Source organism: Mixophyes fleayi, chromosome 3 (genome assembly GCF_038048845.1).
Source record: "Mixophyes fleayi isolate aMixFle1 chromosome 3, aMixFle1.hap1, whole genome shotgun sequence".
NCBI classification, from domain to species: Eukaryota; Metazoa; Chordata; class Amphibia; order Anura; family Limnodynastidae; genus Mixophyes; species Mixophyes fleayi.
In genome coordinates, this window is record NC_134404.1 from 300,006,872 (window position 1) to 300,034,007 (window position 27,136).

The following is a 27,136-nucleotide window of genomic DNA, read 5'->3' on the forward strand; positions in this document are numbered from 1 at the left end:
CAAACCTCAGGGCAGAAGCTGTGTACTAGGTGTAGGGCTCGGAAGTGAAAGAAATAAGAGATTTTAAATATGTTACGACATGTAACCTCTAGTAAACCTTCTTCCCTATAAACACAATTTAGCTTCCCTAGGAAGATCTGATATGGTAAATGATTTAGACGATGCATTTTATAATAACAGACGTGGTTATACAATACAGTTGAAATGTAAAAATTTAGATACCAAATGTATTTAGTATTAACTGCATTTCATGTAATCTTTACTATTTTCCAACTCATAGGGGGAGATTCAATTAGAAAAAAATATGCACAATGTGTCTCCAGTAGGGCCACGGAGACACCTCGCGTGTATTTTTCATAGTGAAAACTCAGCTGATTTTTACTTGCACACATGGGACCTCATTTAGAGTCGGATACAAAGTCAGTTTTAGGCGCATCCAACAAAAAAACACTACCACGCATGTGCAGAAAGCATCAAATCCGCCTGCATCTTGGACGCAATTAACACTTGCGACAGCTTGCGACTCACTACGAGGGAATGCGAGGAACACGGATTTGTGAAGGCGTGACCATGTAAATACATCCTAGTTGCAGTGAGGCGAAGACGCAACATACGTCAAAACAGGGCTAAAGCTATGCAGCAGGAATTAGGTGGCACAAGCAGTTAGCTAGCTGCACGAACTGCTCGCAGCTCGATAGGGTATTAAGAATGAGATGCAACTGGGGTTGCATGATACTTGTAATACCCTACCAAGCTGCGGCACACTCCCACTCCTACACTTCTTAAATGGACTTTGCGTCCGACTCTAAATGAGGTCCATGGAGTACAAGTACCTGTGCGGTGGATAGCATTCTGTATATGTGGATGGCACCGCATTCAATATGAGGCTGCCCAAAAGATGTACTGGACTGACCGGCCCAAGGGGCATATGCCCCCCTGCCCAGCCCACCCTTGCATAACTACCATAGGAGCAGGGGGTGCAGCTGCTGCAGGGCTCACAACTTGGAGTGCCCCCCCCCTCCTCTGTAGTCATTGTCTCTTAGGCTATAGATGGGGCCCTCAAATATCTAGCTAAAGCTGGATACACACTACACTGTTTTCAGCCAATAATCGGGCCAATCAGACGATAAACGACTGATTGGTCCGATATCACAGTAGTGTGTACCCTGGAACGATGAGCGATCATCGTTCCAAAGCACAGACCATCGTTTGAACGGATTGGTCGTACTGCTTAAAATAATCTCGTTCAGTTATGAACAATGTGGGTCCAATTCTGCAGTGTGTATGCAGAATTGGACAGACATTGCTTGAAACAGCACTTACCTGTCACTGAAAGTGTCTGGGGTTCCGCTGTCATCTTCCCTCTGTATCCTCCTGCAGACCCTGCTGGTGCTTCTAGCTTTCACTTTAAGAACACAGAGGCTGCAGGTAGGGGAGGGGGAGGGTGACCTTTGAGCCAGTGGCGGATGAGGGGGGGGGGGGGGGGGGGCGATCGGGGCAATCTCCCCCCTAGCAGGCACTTGCTGCCGACGGTTGCACAGTATGTGCAGGTCCGTTCGGCAGTGACAGTGTGCTGCCCGGCTGCTCTGATTCCAGGCAGCAGCAGAGTTCCATGCAGGCTGAGTGTGTCCACAGTGCAGTGAAAGTGACAGGCCGATGGTCATGACAGATGAACAGCAGACATCTGAAGATAATCACTATAGTGTGTACACATATCGGCATGCTGATCGGATCTTTTTTTTTTTTGTTCTGTCGTTAGTGAATCGCTAATCGTTACCTTTTTTTCTGCAGTGTGTACCCAGCTTAAGAACCTGCATTCAGTATTAAATCTTGTAAGTATTGGTATGCAATGTATATAACAGTTTGGCATGCGATTTATATGTGTTCACATGCATTTGTAAATGAGTTGAGAATGCAAGGGGTATATAACTTTTCCCATTCAATTTAATAGGCTATTTATTTCAGTGGAGTTTCCATTGTGTGCACTACATGTACAAACCCCATTGAAATGAATGGGCAATTGCAGTTAATGGGAAAGCAGGGAAAGAGAAATAAAGAAAAATTATAACCTATCGTTGCTAGGAGCTTTTTTGCCTTGTTAAAGCTCATAAGCGAAATGCGCTTCGGCGTTCACGCTGAGCCTGTTTGTTATGTCCTCACTATCAAAATAACTAATAGTAGTGGTGATATATAGGGGAGACCATTAGATTCTCTCAAATCCACGGAATCAGATTCAGGGGTTAGCAGTCCATGACACGTTTGTACGATGTACTGAGCTAGGTATCATGTTCCCAACGCTATGATAAAGCTGACTGAATAAAATTGGGAGATTACAACACTCCATATAGTTAGCCAGGAACAACGGGGGTCTATTAGCCCTTGAGCATAATATACTGTGGACCTCCTGAGATTATACCTACAGCACACCAGTTTCATCCCTATGATCAGAGATTGGTGGCAAGCACCACTCTACCAGGGAACACTTTTTAGACTAACGAGTCATTATGTTTATCAGTATCTCATTTCCCTCAACAAGGATAACGATCAGAGAGTGGTGACAACGATATATGTGGACAAGTTAATTATATTTAGTAGGCGGACCCTAGCCTGCCTCCTGGTGGACTTATCAAATAGGTTCACTACAGCCCCTATTGTCAATTCATAATTAATCCCAGTGATTATATTTCACGACCACCCTCTATTAGTAACAGAGGGATTACACATAGCATCAGGCCAGTGGGGTAGTTTTCTACCTTTTAACTGATGCATATTCAGGTTCAATTCACATCAAATCTCGTATTTTAATATTTCGCTTATTCATTTTAAATTTACTAATAAAGGTTGTTCATTTTAATGTATATAATCGATAATATTTCAATTATCTGTTTAAAAGAGTGCTCCTTCTAGTACTATTCTTTCTTTCTTTTTTGTAAAAACTTTTCTATCATAGTCAGCATTAACTTTTCCAGCACTTTGTGCTACAGTAGCTCTTCTGTGTGATTGGACCAGACGGGCTAGGCTTCGACCCTCACATGCATCAGTGAGTCTCGAGAGCCCATGACCCTGTCTCCAGTTGTCCTAGCTTGAACCACTTTTGGTAGGTACTAACCACTGCATACTGGGAACACCCCTGAAGATCTGCCGTTTTGGAGATGTTTCAACCCAGTCGTCTAGCCATCACAATTTGGACCTTGTCGAAGTCGCTCAGATCCTTACTGTTGGCCTGTTTTCCTGCTTCCAACACATCACCTTCAAGAACAGACTGTTTATTTGCTGCCAAATATATCCCATCCCTTAACAGGTGCCATTGTATAGAGATCAATGTTATTAATGTCACTTGTCAGTGTGTATGTATGTATATATACACACACACACACACACACACACACACACGAGGATGCACTCAATTCACAATAAATTAATAAATCAAAACTTGAAAAGCTGTGCTTAGCCCATAATTCGAAAAACAGGATCCATAGTTGTGGAACAGAACAGACCAGCACCAGCAATAAGAAAAATACAAAATTTGATTTAAAAAAAAATAGAAAGATACATACAATAGTATGCCCTGCCCAACTTTTGTTTTAGCTAGGTGGCTTTCATCATTAAATTATATATACATATATTTCTTGACTGCATTAGATCGTTTTTACAGGGCCATGTACATAAACACAATATGGTTTGTATACATACATTAAACATTGCAAGTGCCAGCATGTATGTGGTCTTAGTTAGCTCTATACTCGTAGTCGGAACACACTGCATGATATAGAGTTGAAGTACCCCCTCTACTGTAAAATTAGGATACTATAAGGAAAGCTGTTAGCCAACTATGCAGCTATGTCTTGTAAGAGAGTTCTGTAACAGTCTGCTGGGGTAAGGCTGGGTGCAGTAGTGTTGCTGGGAAGATTGTGATCAGTGTATATGTGGAGGAAGAGATGAATGAAGCCAAAAAGTAAAAAGCATGAACATCTGGAGCATATTATTCTCTCTGACAAGAATGATGTAGGATCTAAAGCAGCCACTGTAGTGAAATTGATCACTAGTCATAAGAGGCAAGGATATCTTTCACAGCTGGTTATACAACTAGTCACACTAATTGCATATTATGAACAGAAGAAAGTGTAAACATTACATAGTTCATATTCGTTCATACTACCTTCCGTTTTTACGGTTTTAAAGGATATGAACTACCTTACACTGGCTCCCCTTCCCCTACAGGATCCTTTTCAAGATCCTCACCACCACTTACAAAGCCCTCTCCCAGTCTACTGCCCCCTATATCTCCAACCTCCTCACCATTCACACCTCTGCCCGCTCCCTGCGCTCGGCCAATGACCGTCGCCTCTCCTCCACTCTGATCACGTCTTCCCACTCCAGAATCCAAGACTTCTCCCGAGCTGCTCCCCTCCACTGGAACGACCTCCCTCGCTCCATCCGTCTCTCACCCAGTCTGTGCTCCTTCAAACGGGCACTCAAAACTCACCTGTTCCTCAAAGCCTACCAACAATCCACTTAACCCTTACCTTGTTGCACCTTCACAAACATCCTTCTCTCGTTCTCCCCTCTCTCCACCAGCCCAGCCTTTCTCTCCCTTACTTTAATGGCTCCCTCCTGTGCCTGTTTGTCCACCCTCCCTTAGGATGTGAGCTCGTATGAGCAGGACCCCTCTCCCCTCCTGTCTCCATACCTGTTCTTCTACTCCATCTTCGCTCATATGTCTGCCCGGAGTTCTGAAGTATTGGTACTTTGTGTTTATTGCTCTGTACTATGTCACCCTGTATGGTCTCCTGTTTGTATTATGTACGGCGCTGCGGAAACCTTGTGGCGCCTAACAAATAAATGATAATAATAATAATACCTATTATTATTATATTGGTTCAATCCATTAATGTTCCCATAAAAGGGACCCCCCTCTCTTCACACCCAATTTTCTACATCTAGGCAGCATTGTGGCATTAGACATCTATAAGGGAATGTGGAAGTGAAAATAAATATCCATATTCCTATGTCAAGCTTCAATACTTTCTTTGCCTTACACCAGGTGCTGCCATCTCTTCTGTTTCAAATGATTTGACCCAGACACTTGATTTGAATATTGTGCTAAACCCATCCCTGCAGCTCAGGGTCATAAAAGCACAAGTATATACCACACTTTTACATTAAGATGAAAATGAAATACAGTTACACAACAGAAGAAACAAAGCTGGTCATTTTTAGGGTGCACAAAACCTTGTGTATATTACTTTCAATCCTGTAATGCTGGTTTATCAGGAAAGCCCTGTAGTTAACTTGTATGACTACAGTTCCATCAACATTATGTGATACCCAGAAACTGTTGGGCACCAGGACCCAGTGAAACAGGACTGTCTCACAGCAGGATACTGAAGAGACATTAAGACCCAGAAAAGTCCAGTCTGTGAGGGCTGCTGGAAGGTTCTGTGTGACAGGAAAATGATCACACTGTGGAGACAGTGATTTAAGGAAGCAGAATAACAGAGAGAGGGCTGAGGAGCCTTGTGAAAAGAGATTATACAGAAAAACATAAAAAAAAGACAGCTAGTGAACTGGAGTGACTGCAGCAGTGACCAGGAAAACTGATAGAGGGACAGAGGAACAGCAGTGTAACAAAGGTGGTGACACATAGTGAGAAAGACATCTGAGACAGACATTAAAAAGTATGAGAAAGATAGCATTATAAAGAGAAACTGATAAAGAGATAGAGATAACAGAAGAGGATGAGACCGTGAGATATATTTACCTGTTTGCAAGTGACAATTACTGTGACAGGAAAACAACAAATACGGTAGTTTCACATATTTGTCAGCATATCAGTATTATTTATGTTTAATAACCAGATAAGTGTGATGTGTGTCCAGTGACAGACTCCTACCTCACAATCATACAGAATCCTCATTATAACTGTAACCTCAGAGACATCCTCCATCTTGTGGTTTGGTATCCATTATTGCCTAGCTATGTTCATTACCACAAAGACTGCCGATTGTTGATATAGAAATGAAAAGATTCATTTTTTTATTTGGTATGCTGTATGTAGAAATGTAAAAATGTTAAAATCTGCTGTGCTATTTCCATAACTGTTGCCAAAACACTCAAAGGCAGTGAATATTGATTTAGATTAGGAGTAAAATATTTGTGAGTAGCATTGCTTATAGATAGAAAATTGTAATTCTGTAATTTGTTGCTAATTATTATTTGTCCCCAAAACAACATCTTAGTAATATATTGTTCCTGAATAATACATTTGACGTTACTTAATTTTTGGTGTCCTACTTGTATGGTGAACCAAGGGTTCTCTGTCCCACTGCTGTGTCGATTCAAAGAAGAGTATCCAGAGACCATGTACGATCCACACTACAGTAGAACACCACCTACCAACAGGAGTGTTACAATAGCTCAAATTCTAGGCTCTCTTTTCTAGAACTACAAAGTTATCAGGATCTATACCAGGGGTGGCCAACCCGAGGCTCTTAAGACTTTAAAATTGAGGCTCCCGGCCGGCTTGGCGATACCCTGAGGCGGTCAGCAGTGCTCCAGGTGCCGACAGCCATAGATCTGACGGCAGCCGTGTCATGTGACCTCCTCTGCATATTACAGGGGTCACGTTATGATAGGCGATCATATCAGTGAAAGAGGAGTGTGTGTAGCTCTCCTTCCTCTAAGCGGGATTCAGCAGCTGTGTGAAAGGTGTGACAAGGGGCATTGAGAAGTTGATGGAATGTGTAGAGGTTTGATTGGCCTGTATGGGGCATGTGGTGAGATCTGCTGGAAATGTGAAGATGCCTGATGGGCATATCTGACAGGCATTTCTGGGGCATGTAGGTAGATTTGATGGGAATGTGAAGAGGCTTGAGGGGCATATTGGCTATTTATAACTTTTTTTTTTCCCACTTCAACAGTTACCTTCACAGCAATTTTGGGTACAGAAGCACCGTGAGCTACTGTGGAGACTGAAAGTACCCTTTGAATCCTACTCCACTGGACATATCAGTGAGGTAAGAGCTGAATTGCCCATTATTCTGAACGTTTTGGAAATGTTGGATATCTTCTTTTTCACTTAGCAAGATATTGTAAATTGTTACATTTTCAATGAATGTATGTGCATTATGTATGGGCATGTTTAAGCTGTGTATTCTATATCTCTATATGTAAAGTTGGCTCTTTGCTCTATCTACAGATGGTTTTTGGCTCCGACTGGTTGCCTCCCCTGATCTATACACCAGTGGCGGAGCTACCATTGGTGCAGTGGACCTGGGCCGATGGAGTTAATGGGGTCCGCTGCACGGGGAACTAGCGAGCTGTAGGACCCGGTTCCCTCCTCCGAGTTCCCTGCTCCAGGGCCCACAGATCGCTAGTTCCGCCTCTGCTGTACACCCTAATAAGGGTTAATAAAAATGATTAAAACTTATATGGCTCTTTGTCACCAACATCAAGGATATGTTCTATTACAGCGATTCTTGATAACCTTGTTCAATAAGAGAAAAACAGACATTTAATTTTATCTCCTACTCTGTACAGTGGTCCTGTATATAGATTAAATATCTCTTCAATAGACTATAACTATTGTTTTCGATGTTTGCATTTCAACCATAGGATGTCTAAATAACAAACTTTATTGCAGATAACATTAATTTACAACTGTAAATTTAGGTAAGCACAAAAGTAATCTGCAGTTATTTATAAAGACTTTACAAAATATCACTAATGATTCTCACTTGTGTTTGAAAGACGCATCCATATAATCCAGTGAAGCCGTCCTCTACTAATATTGGAGAAGTCTGTTCCGGTGTCGGGATACGTTCTGATAAGTGCACTGTGAAATTACGATGTAATTACCTGCTTCCTAGTGTGTATCCTTCCAACAAACACCATTTCTTTATCATTTGTCCTGATATTGTTATAACTTAAGTGACAATAAAATAGACCATTGATTTACAATATTTGTTTAAATCCATTGGCTGTTAATTATGTAGGCCTGTCTGCCCACTGACAGCAGATTAAGCCCTAATCTAACCCTAATTAACATTCTCACAAGCAGATAGATATAGCCCTTATAAGGGGTGGTCAGCAACTACAGAGCAAATATAAAAGTGTTTCACTTGTTTTATGAAGACTGAAAGCAATTTATACGTATAATTAATCTGTACTAAAAAGAGAAACACCTAATCTGTGTGGCAGTTTTCGATATGACAAATAACACTAATTCGGTATTCACAAACCGAAGCATGTACTTCAGTCACTTTTTCAGGAAGTATTTGTGCATATATCACCTTCCTGGATTAACTAAATTTAGCTACAAGAAGCACCAATTTAAGATTTTGCTGACTGCGAGCGTAAACGGTCTCCCTCACTTATATACTAATACAAAGGTTCCCGAACTTTTGCAGTTCGCGGCACCCTTAGAGTCTTCATAATTTTTTCAAGGCACCCCCCCCAAAATAATTACAGAGTAGTCCCGTTTTACAAGTAGTTGGGTCAAAAAAAACAGAATAAATATTTAGGTCAGGACAGAAATACTTATTTAGCTGTATGCAAAAAGAATACACACAAGTCCAAGGGAAAATAATATTTTTTTCAATTATATTTCTGTCAAAGAACAGTTTACAGCTAACTCACTCTCTGGGCCCTCCTTCATCCCCACACTCTGGGCCCTCCTTCATCCCCACACTCTGGGCCCTCCTTCATCCCCACACTCTGGGCCCTCCTTCATCCCCACACTCTGGGCCCTCCTTCATCCCCACACTCTGGGCCCTCCTTCATCCTTTTGCCCCTCCATTGCTGTTTCCTATCACCATTCCCCTCCGTTTCTTTACTTACCATACTTGACCTTCTTTGTTCTATTTCTTGTCTTACCAATTCGGCGGTGCCTGGGACCCAGCATCCTCTCTCCCGACGCTTGTCACTGAATGTCGGGCGTGACGTCATCACGCACGACATTCAGCGAGGAGGATACTGGGTCCCGGGCGCCGCCGGATTGGTACGTTTCCCCCCCCCTCCTCCCGCAGCACCCCTGGGAACCGCCGTACTAATGCATTACAGCATTACTATATTAAGGAAATGTATAACTCCCATCACCTATGTTGAATAGGAATGCTTCTCAATGTTACAGGAGCTAAATATTTATGCATCGTTGGAAGGCAAGTAGAGACTTAAGGGCTTCACTGTTAGTGCGACACTTCCCATAATAAGAAGGGAGCCCATCCTCAGCACGGCTAAACAGATAGAAATGTCTTCCCCTCTTAGGGTATTTAAACCAAAAAGTATTGCCTAAGCAGGGATTTTCACTCAAGCGCTGCTCAGAGTGGGTTGCAGGATCTGGGGCAATATTTAACAGGTTGGATATAATATTTATAGATATATTAATTATTTAGCATTTTAGTAGTCATTTAAGGACAGACATGGCAGCAAAAGCAAATTTGATAGTCATCCTCTAGATCAAAAACTCCAACATAGAACCAGTTTATGGCAAACCTCACTAGAACTATTCCTTAAATATTTATGCTTAAAACATGCAATATTCAAGAATTCTTCTAGCCTAAATATTTTCCCCGTGATCAGCAAAAACACATCGGAGCCAAAGTTTTTGGAAGTTCACGTAACAATTTTATTAAATTAAGTGCTGACGAAAAGATAAACAGCCAGCTTTGATGTCAACAGAATGAAGAGCTAATGCAACTTCTTTAAGTAGTTCATCGACCACACAGCATATGCAAGTCTATCGTGTGTTTACCTGTTGGAAAACAAAATAAGTTTATAGTATACCATGCAGTAGGAGAGCGCAAACATTTTATGTAATAAAATGGAGTGTTCCCCATAGCAGCTGCTGCTCAAGTTAATTACAGTAAATTACTAATTACTGTATTTACAGTAAACTTTCGTGTATACAACAGCAAGTTATTATATTGTAATCACATTAATGAAAAATATACATACAGTTTTATTTGCTGGTAGACCAACAATTATTGTAGACAGTTAGGGGCCGATTTAATTCTAGGGGGAGTTTTTTTTTTTACCGTATAAATGGTAATAAAGTGCAGCTGTGATGTTCTCAGGAACATCGTGGCCAATTGAGTCTGTCCCTTAGAATTCATACCATTAGTCAGTCATTTTGAAAATGTTACAGTAGGCATCAAATGTGCCATAGATACATGATTTAGAATCACATTTGTTTCTTAGCATCTATGGCAAGGTAGTTTTGCACAGACAATGTTTCAGCTAGTAAATACATTATTATATTTTACTTTCCTTGTTCATATCTGGAGAAAAAAAACCAAACAAAACCTTTTGTGGCTTAGTGGGCTGTAACCACACAATAATGGGACAAATATTTAGAGCACTGATTTTCACCTATTTGTAAAAGCAATTGAAAATGTTCATAAATTGCCCATGGAAGACAGAATTGCTTTTGTGTAAAACCACATGCTAAATTTCATCAGCCACTGTCCATAGGCACGACACAAATATCACTTCCTGCGACTGAAGCATAGGTTTACTAGAAACATACTGGCCTAAACTAAGTATTCAGCACACTGCTACAAATGTTTTCTTACATAAGAAAATGAATATTAAAATTTATTTACTGTAACGAAGACATTCGTATATTCATATGTACTGAGATTAAGTAAGGCATTTAATACTGACCACATCATCAATCTTCAGGATACTACGAACAGTTTCTGTAGCTAGAGTCAAACAGCTGATTGACACCAACAGAGGCTGAACCACCAGTTCCTCCAAAATGTTAGAAATCCCTCCCTGTAAACAAATAGGCATTTAATAGTGTTCTAGACACGGAGATCATTCATCAGTGGAGGCTGGAAAGCAAGATACAGAATATATTACCTTCCGCACATTAATCCCAGCGGTTTTCTCGCCCTGAGCATGTCTGTTCCTCAGCTCTGTTACAGTGGATATGGGGTTAAGACCAGCATTCTCTGCCAGTGTGGATGGGATCACTTCCATGGCATCTGCAAATGCTCTGATACAATATGCTTCCATGCCACTCAAAGTTCTAGCGTATTCGTTCAAACGCAGGGCTAATTCAATCTCAGGGGCACCTCCTCCGGCAATAAGCGCTCTAGGTGGGAGAAAATAATTAGACCTTCTGCAACCCCAAGTTATCATCTAAACAAAATGTAGATCTGCAACTTTGTTACTGGTTTACAACATAAGTGTGAGGTACCGATTTACCACTCATGTGCCCACTAAAAAACATTTTATGTCTCACCATTTACCATTATATACAAGGTGGGATACAGTGTGCCAACATGTGCAGGTCAACCCCAGCCTCCTCCTCCTAAGATAAACAACGCATACCTTTTCTTAACCAAGCATCGAATTACACAAAGTGCATCATGAATGGAGCGCTCAGCCTCTTCAATCACCAATTTGTTTGAACCGCGTACAACTATAGTAACCGTTTTTCCGGGATTGGCACACCCAGTTATCTACAATGGGGAAAAACAAAACAAAAAATATATTTAAAACAAATCACCACAGTAGATAAAGAAGAACATAAAAGAATTATGGTAAATGACTTACCTTAACAAGTTTCCCAGAACCATTAAGACTAACTTCTTCAGCCAGTTCAGCTGATGCCAACATCTCTGCAGTAAACTGGTCAACGTGGGCGACTGGCTTAGTTCCAATCGTCTGTGGTGGTGGGGGAAAAAAATAAAATAATGTATAGCGTTCTATTAGAGACTTGCAGTGGTGCAAAAAAATATCAGTAGTCCGGGTCTCACATTAAGTTTGAACTCTCCCCCCGATCCATTTAAGTGTACATGTGGGACAGGATTGATTAAGAAAGTGAACAACCCCATTAAATACTGTGCCATGCAAACAAGGGTTTTATTAAGATTATCACAAATAGCTGATTCTTACCTTACAAATGAACTCAATGTCTTCTCGTTCTATGTCTTTAATGACCATAATCTTCATTTTATTCAGGAAATGTAAGGCAAGATCACTAAGTGCATCCCTGATAAAGCAAACAAGGAAATCACATCAGACTAACTCCAGTAGAATTGGCACAGCACACTTACACATTTAGGTGGTCAGAAATAAGGACACTAAGGTGCACCCAATGAGAACAAAGCAATTTCTTAACGATACTGTAAATGGGAGAACAAACATTGTAAAGGGACTGTAGACACCAGACATAGCTGTATGCAATCCCTCTCTATGCAACGTGAACAAACTAGAGGGGTTGTGCTTAATGCCGTTATTCATGCTCTCAATATTTTCAGATCTTTCCAAACCAGTACACACCTCCAATGCCATCAAGACAAAGTAAAGAGATTTAATCATCCACTCTCAAATAAAACCACACCTTTGTTGCCTACTTCATAACAATATCCTAAAATGTGAGATGTAATACCAATGAATAGCCTTTAAAGCTCATCAAGAAATGAGAATGCCCCATTGCAAGAGCAATATGTATATGGCTTCCAAAATTAACACCAGTAATATTGTTTTAATGAACTTCAATTTCAGGACATGAAACATTGAAAATAAATACATATACAAGGAAGCAAGTCAAAGTGAAGTGAGTGACACAGCTGTGCTAGCACTAGTCACCAATGTATGACGTCATACATGAGTGTTTCAGAATGGCACAAAACATCAGTATTCTGTAGACTGGAAACGCCACTTCATGGGTAGAATTTTTCTTGTTGTAAATTCCCAGTGTTCTAAAACAACCATGTGACACTGTACAGCTAAATCAAGTGACCAACCACTACAATAAAACAGAGAGTAAAACCTTTAAAGGTTTTAATAACTTGAGTATCACAAGATACTGGTTTTTTTTTTTTTTTTTTTTTTTATACCTTAAAATTGACTTCTGAATAAGCAGCACATTACAGCCAGCCTTCTTAATTTGTTTCACAAGGTTGAGAATGTAGGTTCTCTCTTCTCTTAAAACTCTGTCCATCTGTGCATAATCTGACACTACTATTTGATTGTCCATCTGAAATAGAAAATAGTTTAACAATTGTAATTTACAGAGATGTCCTGTTCAGTGTCCAGTTGTCATAGTGCAATTGTCCAATGACACTATAATGCGGTTTGTCCTGTACAAGTTTAAAATGAATGCAAATCACATTAATATTTTGAAGCGTAACAACTAGATGCCATTAAGAATTCACCTATACAATAGGTAAAAATAGAGCATTTTAAGTTGTATAATAATTCAAGAGACTCACATCTGTTTTTGGAGAAGATAAACAGAACTGAATCAGACCAATCTTTGCTTTTTCTACCCGAGAAACTCCAGTATTAGTCAATTTCTGTGTAAGCACAAGACCATCAACCAACTCACAGTCATCAATGGTTCCACTAGAAAAGAAATAGTGTATTACTTGTATGGAACAATACCCAATAACTAGTATTATAGCATATGTACAAGAGCACAAATATTGCATCATCGTTTGAAATGTGTATAATATTTAAAGTATAAGCTAAAATGTGGGAAGGGGGCAAACAAAAAACAACAAAACAGCCAGGGCTCCCACACACGTAGGAACAAACACTTGCCTACCAGCAACAATTACATTTCTCCATTCTACAAAGTTTAATTAAACCCAGTCACTGCTGCTAACCAAGAGAGATGGTCAGCTGGCATTTTTTAATCTGTCAAAAGCATTAAATCCTTGCACAGCAGTTAGTTGGGGTTATTACTCAAAGTGATATGATCTATGCTGATGTGTATAATTTAACAAATAGACATTTCTTACCCAAGTTTTTTGACAATTTTAATGTCACGAAGATCAACACTACTTGCAGTCAATGGATCAATCACTTTCATTACTGCATCTACACTCATTGGTGCCAGCAAGCTGGAATACTGAGACACCACCTGGAGAAGACAAACAGAAAACGTGATGATACTTGTCAAAATTCAACTTCATTTTTAATCAATGAACAGTCATATCCAACTTTACAAATTATTGCCTCAGTGTTTAAATTTAAATTATAACACGTGCTACAAACACACTGCAGGCCTGGAGGACCAACAGACCAATGTTATATTACCCCTTCTATGTCTGTTATTTTGCTGCTCAACAGGAACATATACAATGCATCTTTAGTTAATAAGCAGATATGAGTTTTGGGAGGTATATTTACTAAACTACAGGTATGAAAAAGTACTAGGCCACCACCTCTACTGCAGCCATACTACATCTTGCTGATCCTATGTGATGGTTGAGCACCACCCTAGTGAAGAGCCTCAGTGCTGGTGGCTCAGAGTAGGAGTATTAAACATTAGTATTAAGCCTTCTAACTTACAGTTAAAATGGCATTATTTGTGCTGAATAAAGGAACACTTCCATGAACTACATGTGGGGCTGACCTAGCACCATGTAGGCAGTGATAGACTTATTTTTATCATATGAGCATGCTGCAGACTAAGAGGGGCTGCATACAAGCCCAACTTAAAGTCAATGTTTTGCCAAAACACCACATATTTGTCACAACACTTTAGTTGAATGCTTAGGTTTTTCAGCAATGAACAGCCTGGCTAAGGCGGCCTAAACAAAGACAGCTCTATTAATTAGAAAATCATACCTTTGAGTTTAGTGATGTTGTTGCACTGTTCAACAGTGTTTCTTGGTCACTTAGCTCCACAGGCTGAGCCATATTGCTTAGAATCTCTATTCCTTTCTCTACAGCCAACTGGAATGACTCAGAAATGGTAGTGGGGTGTATACCTATAAAGGGGAGAAAACCCAAAGGATTGTAAACAATTTCCCAAAGTAATTTGACAATATTCTTACAGGATTACAAATCGCATAACATTCTGCAGCACTTTACAGTGTTCCCCGTCCTGAAGACCAAAATCTGTATGTGTTTCTTTCAGAGAGTTTGCATTTAGAAATGCTTCCAGTTTAACATTAGTTTCCTTTAAGGGCCAGGAACACTAAATGTGTATTACATAAGGGAGCATTTTCAAGCATGTTTTTAAATGTACAAATAATGACTGGTGTCTACCTTTCTGCAGAAGTTTAGCACAAGCATCTAGTAGAGCTCCAGCAATGACCACAACAGAGGTTGTGCCATCTCCAGCTTCAATATCTTGAGCTTTGGACAATTCAACCAACTGGAAACATAAGAGAATCAAATTTGGTTATACAAGTCTTAATTAGGTTTTATACAGCCATTTTACTGTCTAGCAGAAACATTTTACGTCTATCCGGTAAATCTGCTGTTTAGTGGGTACTTTCAGTTACACATGGATGCTTAGACTGGCCGTACACATGAGAATTTCAACTATTTAGATCAAATTGTGCCAAGATCGCCACATCTGTGGGATTCCACTGATCATAACTGGCAACCAAAAAATAATAATAATATACAATTTGAGTAGATTTTTATCATCAAGAGTAAAAGACAAACCATTAATTGTCCATGACCTTAGTCTATGTTCTTATGTGGACATCAGCTAACTGTGCCATTTTGGGATCATTTTTCCTGATTGTTCAACTCGACCTACATGTAACGTGTGACCAGTTTTAGTCTGAATTAGCATATATGAACTTCACACAAATGTGTACAATATAGTAGATATATAAGAGAACATCAGCCTTGTAAATAAAAATTAAACAAAAACCAACAAACCTACAGGTTAACAGACTAAATACAGAAGGTAGATGTATAAATATATATATATATACTTACCATCTTTGCTGCTGGATGCAGGACTTGCATTTGCTTCAAAATTGTTGCTCCATCGTTTGTGATAGTTACATCTCCTTTACCATCTTGAATCTTGAGCATGCAGGGAAAAAACCAACAATGAAGCAAGGGTAGCCATCAAAAATCTTTCATACAATATTTAAAGTGAGAAACTAACTTACCATTTTGTCCATGCCCTTTGGTCCAAGGCTAGTTCTAACGGCATCAGCAACAGCTGAAACAAATACATTTTAAAATTAATTTATTTGCATACATACCAGAACTTATACATGTGTTTTCTTAAGTCTCCTGTGGAAAGACCAATTATCAGAAATAATGAAATTATCAATTCTCTCACAACTTGGATACAAATGACATTTTACGACCCTTAATATGCACTGGTATAATAAAAAAAATAAAAAATCTTGCTCCATACCCACTTGCACATGCAGTTGGGAGCAGTTTTTAAACACTGCCTCCTTTATTTACACCATCAGGAACAAGCAGCAAGTTTTTAAATACAACTATGCTCATGACACCGATAGGATGGTGCAGCAGCTATCCAATCAATGCTCACAACACAAGAGCTGTCAAAAGCACAGAAATTAAAACATCTGTAGAACTCATGGTAGAGATATACGACCATTACTGAACCAGCGAGTTTCTCTTAAACTGGGGATTTCAGACACTGGCCACCCACTGTTCAACTTAAGAGGACCAACACCATATATTGGTGAGAGGACGCAACATATATTTGGGGGCTACTTGAAAAAGCGTAAGAAACACAGTTCTGAGCCAAAATAAACTCTGAAAACTCAGCAGCTGATAAATAATCTGAACCCCATTCTTCAGTATCAGAAGTGAACAGAACAGAGCTGGATACAAAAAGTCCCATCAGCCAAATCTGTAAGCTTACTAGCTTTTAAAATGCATTTTTATTATTTATATAAGTCAACAAATGGATCATTCTGACTGCAATCAAATGACTCCTATATCTAAAATGATGTAGAAATAGGCACCTGGGTATTTAATTAAGGTAAAAACTAAACATCATCTATTTATATAGCATCACTAATTCCACACCAATGTACAGAAATCTCACTCACATCAGTCCCTGCCCCATTGGACCTTACAGCCTAAATTCCCTAACATACATACACAGAGAGACTAGGGTCAGTTTTTTTTATAGCAGCCAATTAACCTACTAGTATGTTTTCAGATTGTGAAAGGAAACTGCACCCGGAGGAAACCCACGAAAACACGGGGAGAACATACAACTTCACACAGATAAGGCCATGGTCGGGAATCAAACTCATGACCCCAGTGCTGTGAGGCAAAAGTGCTAACCACTAAGCCACTGTGCTGCCCCATGTATGTATGTATAGGTCTGTTTTATAACAGTATTATAATGATGTACCAGGAATGCAATCTATTCATTGTTGTGTTTATTGTAAATCAGGTCTCACCCTGTACATGTAAAGTTGGGGAGTATCCCTGAGACACTTGCACCCCTGTCACACTGTCAGCCTGGGACCGCCCCTTCCCTTTGTCAACTCCAAATTGGGGCAAAATGTAAGTGACTGAGCACCCCATAGAAGTAACGTTGGTAACAACACTGCGGTGTCTGAGTACAGGCTGTGCCATAGCTGGAGGCACAGACCTCACCCCGCACCACACTTACAGTACATCACTAGTCACCCCCTGCTGGCTCCTACATGAGCCCCACGCCGGACAGCGGCCTCACCTTTCCCGGCGGAGATATTACTGTACCGGATCTGGGCCGGTTTGTCCCGATCCTGATAGGCTCCTTTCTTCTTGCTCCCACCATTACCACCACCGGATGGTGCTGCCATGAATTTAGGAGCGGAATTATTAGTCATACTGGCGCCTGTCGGTGCAGCGAGCCACAGTGATGGATGATGGAGATATCTCCGTGCCGGTGACGGTAGTTGGACGGAGGATGGCTGCAGATAGTGGGCGCCTGAAGCTTCTAGAACAAAACGCCGGTTGGAGGCGTGCTCCTGAGGACGTAAAGGAGTCTTTGGTACGCGATGACGTCAGATGGCGCCCTTCAGAGCGCCTGTGCTCATCCTGTAGTTGTCAGGACAATGTAATAACAGATCCGTGACCGGTCTATGTACTCTCAGTTCCTTCACCTGGCAGGATTCAAACATGTTTGTGGCTGCAGCACAGACAGTGGGTAACAGGGTAATGCTTCTAGTTTGTGGCACCACTTAGTGAGTGGGGGTGTCCATTAAAGTTATAATAGTTCTTTGTTATAAAGTATACATTATTAATAAATGTTTATATTCGTTTGTACAAGGATCGCAATATTTTTTTTTTACAGAAAGGTTATGATATTATAAAGGCATTAAGTGGGAGATCATTTTAATAAAGTAATAATATTTTGAAGAAATGTAAACTTCACTGATGCATGATCCTTCATCCTCACTTGCTTGTAGAAGACTGAAGAAAACACCATCTGGCAGCTCCCCTTCTAAGAATATCCTTACATGATAGACTACAATGCTACAGGAACTCAGGCTTCCAGAACAGACCACCTGCTTCAGATCCCACAAGGTGGAGAAAGGGTTTGGAGGTCTAGATGAACAGCAAAAGTTTGTTGAGGGAGGAAAAGTAACATTCCATTTAACATACTATTTTTAAACATAATAAAAAGAAGTTTGTGTTTGCCTATAGTTTCCCTCTAATCTCAAGCTATCATCATCAGTCTGGTTTCAAAGCACAGAATAAGGACAGACACATCCAACTGGGTCCTTAGCGCTGACATTCAGGAGCAGTCCATTTAAACATTTGCAATAATTTGAGGCGATACTCTAATTTGAACGCTCTTAAGCGGTTTGAAAACCTATATTTGCGTCATTTACAGCCACATCATCGGGCAACAGACATCAGATGACATTACAAGTACTGCACATATTTTTACATAATACCATAAAGGTATATGTGTTTCTCAGAGTCTCTTCGGTTCTATTACAGTCGTCAGGACAAGAGCTATAAATCGCCAACCGAAATATGGCTGCCAATAGACAACGTCCAGCTATACATCCGCCATTCAACTGCTTTGAATCACGTGACCGAGGTCCTCCCGAGTCACATGGTCGTTTTGCTGTCATGGCTGATGCAGAGAGTACCAAGGCTCTTAGCGGACTGCTGAATGGCATAGCCCAGAGCTTGTACTATGGAAACACAGAGATTACTGAGGAGCTACTGAAGAGGGAGCTGTACCTGGAGCTGCCGCTGGATGAATTCAGAGCATTACATAACAAGATGCAAGGCATCATCAAGGTAGATGGATATATAGTCCATGGTATTACTAGCAAAATTAAAATGGGAATTAAATTACGAACCTTTAACACTTTTAGGAACAAAACGTAAACTTTGGCATTAAATGTGCTGATTTTTAATTTTGAACAATGACCCAGTTGTTCTACTGAGGCAATATGCTGTGTGAGTTAACATTTATTAAATTTAGTGTTTAATGGTATTAAGGTCATTGTGTGGTGATTTTGGTGTTGGTTGGGTAGGTGTTTCCATCATGTCTGTATATACCAGGGGTGGGCAAACCAGTCCTCAAGGGCCATATAACAGTTCATGTTTTTAGGATTTCTTTAATCATGCACAGCTGAGTTAATCTATTTGGCTGGGTCAGTAATTATCCCAGCTGTTTCTACAGACAGAAATCCTAAAAACATGAACTGTTATATGGCCCTTGAGGATTGGTTTGCCCACCCCTGGTATATACTATAAATCAATTGTGTTATGATAATGTAGAGTGGTTGGATCATGTTCTGGAAGTGTATTGTACTATACATAGGGATCTATGCATCAATAAGATGCGGTGCTCCTAAATATGCATTGCTGCATACTGCAGTGATGCATATTTATGCACAGGGCCGTAACTGGGGCTGTGCGACAGGGGCAATCGCCCAGTGCGCAACGTTGCAGGGGGGCGCAATTAGGAATATTTTAGGTTCACTTGGTTAAAATTAAGTGCTAGGGGGGCAGCATTTGACTTTCTCGCCCCAGGCACTAGAATTCTAAGTTACGGCTCTGTTTATGCACCACTAAGATGCACCGTCCCGGGGCTACTCTGGAAGCCCCGCCGAAGTGACCCCAACGCTGCAATCTCTTTTTTTTTTTTCTCTCTTTACCTGCAGCTTAGTGCTGCCGGTGATAGGAGGAAGTGCTGTTCGCACAGCCCTTGCACTGTACTGGATTCTGCGAGGCCAGAGAGGCTTCAGCAGAATCCCATAGAAAAAGACGGGTAATGCCATCCTGAGATGGCATTACCTGTCTGCGTAATGCAGAGCTTATCAAAGCTTCATGCATTGCAGAACATCGCAGTCCCCTAAGTAATCTATGAGGACTGTGATGATGAATGGTATTTGCCTAAACAGAATATTTCTGTGAAATTTCCTTCGTTAGGCAGATAATGCATAGAAAACATACTTAAAAGATGTGAAAACAATAGTTTCTGCATCTTTTAAGTGTGAAAAAGCTTGATGCATAGATACCATTGAGAGATATTATGATCTTAAGGCCTGTTTATCATGGTGGCAGGCTGGCCTATAGCTGTTTATTATCTATTTAGTAAGGACGGAATTAATGTGCCGGGCTGTGCGCTCATCCTTATGTCTCATGACTGTCTTCTAGCCGTCTACCTCATATGCCCTGTATGCCATGCGATTTGTTCTGTTAATTGCACCTATGCATTTATTCTGCTTAATTTTACATATTTAACTGTTACTATGCTTGTTCTCATGTATGTCAAATGTGTCAGATGCCAAATAAATAAACAACGATGATGGTGGGGGGCAGGTGTTAAATGGGTGCGGTGGAAGGAAGAAATGTGTTATAGAGATGAGGAGGCCAAATGTGACAATGGTATATCCCCTATGTGATGTGACTATGCCTGCGATGTGATAATGGTATATCCCCTATGTGATGTGACTATGCCTGCGATGTGACGTTACAGCTTTTCCAGCACACTTCTGCTCTCACTGTTGGCATAACTGCAAATAGGTTCACTTTTCCTGTAACAAATTTTATTTATTTTACCATTTAAGCTAGTAAAGCTTTATTGCAGCTTCTTCAAATGAGTACAATCTCACAATGTGTCCTCTGACAAACTGATCCTAATGTGTAAAGAGGGCAATGCTCTTATAATCTAACCGGAAATGGGGAACAATGAGACATCAGGTCTGGTGTCAATGTGCTTTGGGGCTCAGCATGGCAAGCACATTGACATTGTGGTGAGTGGCGGACTCAGGAGTCTATGTAAGATTACACTAGTCAACACTCATTTTATTGCTAGTCATAATAGTGATTTTTGGGTAACCTTGTGGTGCTGTTTACAAATATGACATCAGATTTGCTAGATTTGGTCTGATTTTTGAGAAAATTGTTACTCCATTGAAAAACATAAAAATGCAAAAAAGTGTAATGGTCATCCAAAAGCAAAAACATGAAATACATAATTGCATTATTTTCGGTATAATAACAGATAAACATAGTAAACTGATTTGGATAATTACAAATGCGTTATCAATGGGTTATCAGGACAATCACGATGGATGCTCCAGTAATAGTCTGCCATCATGTGTCTGTCCCATCTGCTTTGATACCTTTCCTCTATCACCTTTATATCTTGATGAAACCTCTTACCTTGTTCCTCACTAAAATCACCACCATTATCTGGAAATCTGTAAGGGGCTAGAGAGAAAACGTACCTTTATGCTCCTATTGATACCCACATTTTTAATGTGAGCGTATTTTGCACCAGTTCTTCATAATTGTCTGCTTTGTGGTTACCCAAGAAGGTCTTGACAATTGAGACAACTGCATGAAGCAGAAACTTCAACATTATTCATAAATTTTGTGAAATTAGTATCCTTGATAAGTTTAAGAATTTGAAGACCATCAAAGATTCCAGCTTTTAGTTTTCCATACTTTACAAATTGTTTTATTAGTCCCAGCTTGATATGATGTAGTGGGAGATTGATTTTATTCTTACTTGAAACACTATATACAAGTTGTCACACAACCACTCCATATACAACTTGTCTTATTTACACTAATTACATATATACAAATATATTACAGGGATGACAAACAAGAAAAACACAATAGAGAACACAAATTGCTCAACTGACTGCTGGTTGGGTGACCGATCACTAATATATGGAGAATATTTTAGAATGATTGCGGAGTGAACACTTCGAATGGTCGCGTGGCTCACCTTCTAGAATGTTCTGATAGACTCACATATGTGCGCGTTACGGCTAAGTTCCCTATTATTTGAGGGTATCCATTATCTCAAGAACTAGAGCCAATTCGGGAAAACATTTTTGAATTCAGCAATCACAACATACCCTAACTTTGTACAATTTTTTTTTTTTTTTTTTGCTGGGCTGTGTTATCTGAAAATGTGAGCTTTCTGCAACAGCTTAAAGGTTGAGAAGCTGAAGGATGCTCTAATACACCAATGTGGGAGAGTCCTGTAGCCATAGCTGTCGTGAGCGACAAGTCTTGGTATTAGCAGTGGCTGCTGGGAGAGTACTTTTCAGATGTTACTTCCCTTGTAAAGTGTAATTAATGGTACTTGCAGGTGAAATCTATTCACTTGACAAGAAGAATTTCTTACATGTCTGCAGCACTTAAAGTGTTTATTTTTGGCAAATGGCAGATGACACGGTAATGGGGTTGGCAGAGCACAATGGAGCATGTCTGTTAAACAGTTGCAAGTACTATTAGATAAAATCCATTCGAGAGTGTATGTAACAAACTGAAAACCATTGACATTACAGTTTGAATATATTATAAGTGATTAAGACAAACAAGTCAACAAAAATGTGCATTTGGATGACCCTCAGTCATTATGGTGATTAAAGTACGTATTGTGGCAAGAGCATGTCCTCCTGTTTGCTATTTTCCGCGTCTCTGCACTGGAAGCCCACTCTTTCTGCATTTGCTGCCCACCATTTAGAGATTGTATGGGGATTGTAGAGTGGGAGGTGTGCCAATTTGCGTACCATGTCTTGAATTAAATTTCTCAACTAATGCCCATAAAGTGACAGCACAGATAAGCACCTATGCAGATTTGTGTGATGCTGGCACTTACGCCTCTTTGCTCCTGGAGAGGCAAGACAAGGCATTATAACATAGAGTGTGAATAGATGCATATACGTCTGTTCATTCTGTATTACTTGCAAGAGGTCAAGGTGCAAATAGTGGATAATGACGCCTGTCGCCAGCAATACTCAACCGCTTGTGATTGGTTATTGCGAACAATCTGCTGACGTTGATAGATGCTTTCATTGTTGTATGTGCATTCATTATACTTTATTATTTGTGTGCATGTTTCAGCAGATGGGTTTTATTCATGTACATGAGATGACGAGTTGTTTCTTCTGTGTTAGAGATGCTTTTGAAGTTTTATTGATGGCAAATACATATTTTGCGAACAAAACAAATGGTAAGAAGTCTGGTTGTAAGTGTATGTGACATGCTTGCATAAACTGAGCGCATAATCAATTGCTGGGGCAGCATGGTGGCTTAGTGGTTAGCACTTCTGCCTCATAACACTGGGTTCATGAGTTCGACTCCCGTCCCTGGCTTCTGTGGAATTTGTATGTATTCCCCGTGTTTGTGTGTGTTTCCTTTGGATGCTCTGGTTTCCTCCCACACTCCAAAAACATACTGGTACCTGGTAGGTTAAGTAGCTGATATTAAATTGACCTTAGTCTCTGTGTGTATGTAAGGCAATCTAGACTGTAATGAGGCACGTACTGGTGAGTGAGTTCTCTGTACTGCGCTGCGGAATTAGTTGTGCTATATAAGTAGCTGATAATGATGAATTGGTGCAGACCTGCAGCTTTGCATATGCCCGTAATTGCATCTTTATTTAGTGAGCACACTTTGCGGTTGCGATTTTGGCCGCGATTGTGGCCAACTCTGTATCATCCCGTTTGCTTAGTTTTCTGTAACACTGAGCTATTACTGCAGACAGAGCTCCACTGTTCGTTGTCATTCAATATAAAAACAAATAATCAGTATTGAAGAAAAAGATAGTTCTATAAAGCACGGTACAGTGTGCTGTCACAGAACTGGCAACCTTCTGACATATAATAAAAATTAATGTTACTCCATCAGTTCTCAACAGAAAACCTAGAAATCCAGATGGCTATGAGTTTTGTATGTCTTCGACACCTTGATATCGCAATATAAAAAATCACTAATCAGGCATTTAAGCAGTGCAGCATTGGTTGTAATTCCAGTCCACTGGAGGTCAACTGCCCCCCCCCCCCCCCCCAGTGTGGTTGATTGGTTAAGGTGACTTGACCTTTACATGTCTATAGATGATCTTTGAATTTCAAGTCCAAATCGATTTACTAAATTCGACGGCCATGTGGCTTCAGTGGTTGGATTTGAAGGAGACGCCCACCTATAGGTCAGTCATAACACGTATTTAATTCTGGCTCATTCTCCAGGGGCATTCTGACTGGGCTCGGTGGGCGGGATGGCAGCCCTCCCTAAATCGCCATAACCCTCTTCATGCACAGGGAGCATCTAGCTACTCCCGGGAAGCCCTGAAGACCCCTCATGCCCCTTCCCTCCTCCCCCCTCATGCCCCTTCCCTCCTCCCCCCTCATGCCCCTTCCCTCCTCCCCCCTCATGCCCCTTCCCTCCTCCCCCTCATGCCCCTTCCCTCCTCCCCCTCTGTCTTCTATTTCTCTGGTCCCCTATTCTTCTTCTTCCACTCATATAGGAACAATTGTGAGGTTAATTGCTAAACCTTGTTTGTCACTGATTGTCTTAATGCACTGGTTATAATTCCTTGTTATCACCTCAATAAAGAAAGATAAAAAAATGAATGTTTCTGAATGGCTCAACGTGTTTTGTTCTGATAACAGAAGGTCTCCTAATCTTCTGGGAGAGCAGGCCATGCTCTCGCATTGTGGTAACCTCAATGACACGATTTGTGTCGATTCTTGTCATTTTGCCGGTGCCCCTCCACAGCAAAACGCTTTTGTGTCATTATGTAGCAGGGGCGTGGCCAAAATGAGGTTATTCTCCACATCCCGCCCCTTTCTGCCATGCCACTTCACCCCCCCCTCTAGGATTTCCTGGAGGACAAGACTTCAAAGTTGGTAAGTATGCAGTAAATACACTGGTTACTTGTTTTTCACCAAGTCCAATATAAAATACTTCAACTTACATACAAGGCCTTCAACAAAATTGCACCATCACCTACATCTCCTCACTTGTCTCAATATATCTCCCAACTGGACACCTCCGTTCTTCACAAGATCTGCGTCTCTTATCCACAAATTTCCTTTTCCTATTCCCGCAGAAGCTCTGTTTCGGCCTTCATCAGCTGGTTTACTGAAGCAGCTTCAGTGCCGGTGTGCCAGACATAAATGGTCAGCGTGCTACGTCTGGCGGCACGCATGCCGTGGGTTGCCGACCACTGCTCTACACAGCTCACACAAGACAAAAACCCTTTGAAAACATTACTGTGTGACTGGATCATGTAGCCCACTAAGCACTTTTTACCGTTGAAATGTGACTGGACCAATATGCAATATGTAGCAGTTAACCTCATGTATCAAACTCCCATTGTCCTAAAGATTGTAAGCTTGTGAGCAGGGCCTTCTTATCTCCGTCTGTATTACACAGTATTGTTCTGTGTTAAATTATTTGTATTTATTAATAGGTGTGCCATTTAATACAATATATCCTATAGACTATAATAGAACTGTGCGCTTAATGGCAAAGTTATTTTAAAACTAATGATAGCATATTTACTTTCAGGCTGTAGCTTTGGACCAAAACATTCTCCAGACATGAGTTGCATTGTTTTATTGAGCAATACGAGCAACTTATTTTCAATATAAGACATTTTTTCAACATCTGCCTCTTTAAAATTAATGAATGTTAGAACCATTTGAAAGGTGGATGTCCACATTTGTATACTTAGAACAAACACTGTAACCAGATTCCAGCCAACTCTGACATTTTGCTAGTCAAATCTCTGCAGCGATGTTGCTGCAGAAGTGATTTTGGCTTATGTACAATTTTTTTTAACTCAATTCCATAGATGTAATTATTTGGCTTTAGATCCAATCCTTAAGTAATATATTGTTTTAACTCCTCAATACCCTTGCTCTTGAATCGACGACCTCCTCTGATTCCTCCTCACTGCAGTACACGTTGTTATTCATTTAAGGCACATAAGATATACCTATATGCTAATCCAAGCTGGTTTATAATTGTCTCAACAAGTGGTTATAGCAAAACAACACACCATTTCAAGGGGGTGGGGCTGTATGATTATGTTATTTACAGAAAATTTGAGTCTAATTTATTAATTAATACAACAGAGTTAAGTATATTTGCTTAGATTCACAGCAATCTGCATAACACACAGATCAATGTTTATTAATTTATTTATTTCAATTAAATCTGTAGCTTTTCTTTCTTTAAACCTAAGGTTCTTTTAAGCCGATTTGTGCCGCAAGCTGTGTTTAATGCAGGCGATTGAACTTTTTAAATTGCTGCTTATATTCTGTTACTACTGTGGTCTAAATCATCATCATCATCATCATCATTTATTTATATAGCGCCAACATATTCCGTAGCGCTTTACAATTGGGGACAAACGTAATAAACTAATAAACAAACTGGGTAAAACAGACAAAGAGGTGAGAAGGCCCTGCTCGCAAGCTTACAATCTATGGGACAATGGGAGATTGACACATGATGTTAAGTATACATTTTGCATCTTGGCCCAGCCAGACTGCAAAGGTAGGGTGACTCATAAGCTAAATGATCCTGTCACACAACAATGTTATTCCGGGGGTAGTTGTCTTGTGTGAAATTGTGTAACAGGCTAAAGGTAGTGAGGTTAAGATGGTGGTTGAGGAATATTATAAGCTTGTCTGAATAGGTAGGTTTTCAGAGAACGCTTGAAAGTTTGTAGAACAGAGGAGAGTCTTATTGTGCGAGGGAGAGAGTTCCATAGAGTGGGTGCAGCCCGAAAAAAGTCCTGTAACCGGGAATGGGAGGATGTAATGAGGGTGGATGAGAGACGCAGATCTTTTGCAGAACGGAGTTGCCGAGTTGGGAGATATTTTGAGACAAGAGAGGAGATGTATGTTGGTGCAGCTTTGTTGATGGCCTTGTAGGTTAGTAAAAGTATTTTATATTGGATTCGGTAGAAGACAGGCAGCCAGTGTAGAGACATACAGAGTGATTCAACAGAGGAATAGCTATTTGCAAGGAAAATCAGTCTTGCCGAAGCATGTAAAATAGATTTTAGGGGTTTGAGTCTGTTTTTGGGAAGACCAGTAAGGAGGGAATTGCAATAGTCAATGCGGGAGATGATTAGTGCATGAATTAAGGTTTTAGCAGTGTC

At 40.4% G+C, this 27,136-nt stretch overlaps 2 protein-coding genes across 4 annotated transcripts in view; one reads left to right on the top strand and one right to left on the bottom strand.

Annotated features, from left to right (window-relative positions):
- Window positions 1–9,601: 9,601 nt before the first annotated feature.
- On the bottom strand, window positions 9,602–17,711 carry CCT4 (chaperonin containing TCP1 subunit 4). The gene is made up of 14 exons (XM_075203875.1): window positions 17,441–17,711; window positions 15,879–15,931; window positions 15,700–15,789; window positions 15,013–15,121; window positions 14,590–14,732; window positions 13,758–13,879; window positions 13,227–13,359; window positions 12,852–12,991; window positions 11,905–12,001; window positions 11,563–11,673; window positions 11,338–11,468; window positions 10,864–11,098; window positions 10,663–10,776; window positions 9,602–9,751 (listed from the first exon to the last, which is right to left on the bottom strand). The coding sequence occupies exons 1-14, from the start codon at window positions 17,574–17,576 to the stop codon at window positions 9,737–9,739; spliced, it is 1,629 nt and encodes a 542-aa protein (XP_075059976.1). The 5' UTR covers window positions 17,577–17,711; the 3' UTR covers window positions 9,602–9,736.
- A 22-nt stretch (window positions 17,712–17,733) lies between these two features.
- COMMD1 (copper metabolism domain containing 1) overlaps window positions 17,734–27,136 on the top strand; it is a 116,959-nt gene continuing 107,556 nt past the window's right edge. For 2 of the 3 annotated variants that reach the window (XM_075203876.1, XM_075203878.1), the window contains exons 1-2: window positions 17,734–17,892; window positions 18,159–19,005. In XM_075203876.1, coding sequence (XP_075059977.1) covers window positions 18,733–19,005 — 273 coding nt within the window. In that variant the 5' untranslated portion in view covers window positions 17,734–17,892; window positions 18,159–18,732. Of the gene's footprint in view, window positions 17,893–18,065; window positions 19,006–27,136 lie in introns of those variants that run through there. The other variant, XM_075203877.1, reaches the window with a different exon arrangement.

What these genes read in the sequence shown, in the direction of transcription:
- CCT4 (XM_075203875.1), bottom strand. Translation starts at nt 17,576, where the DNA reads ATGACTAATAATTCCGCTCCTAAATTCATGGCAGCACCATCCGGTGGT. An exon ending in TAATATCTCCGCCGGGAAAG is followed by an intron (nt 15,932 to 17,440) that starts GTGAGGCCGCTG and finishes TATTTGTTTCAG; the next exon opens with CTGTTGCTGATGCCGTTAGA. An exon ending in TATCTTCTCCAAAAACAGAT is followed by an intron (nt 12,992 to 13,226) that starts GTGAGTCTCTTG and finishes TTTCTATTTCAG; the next exon opens with ATGGACAATCAAATAGTAGT.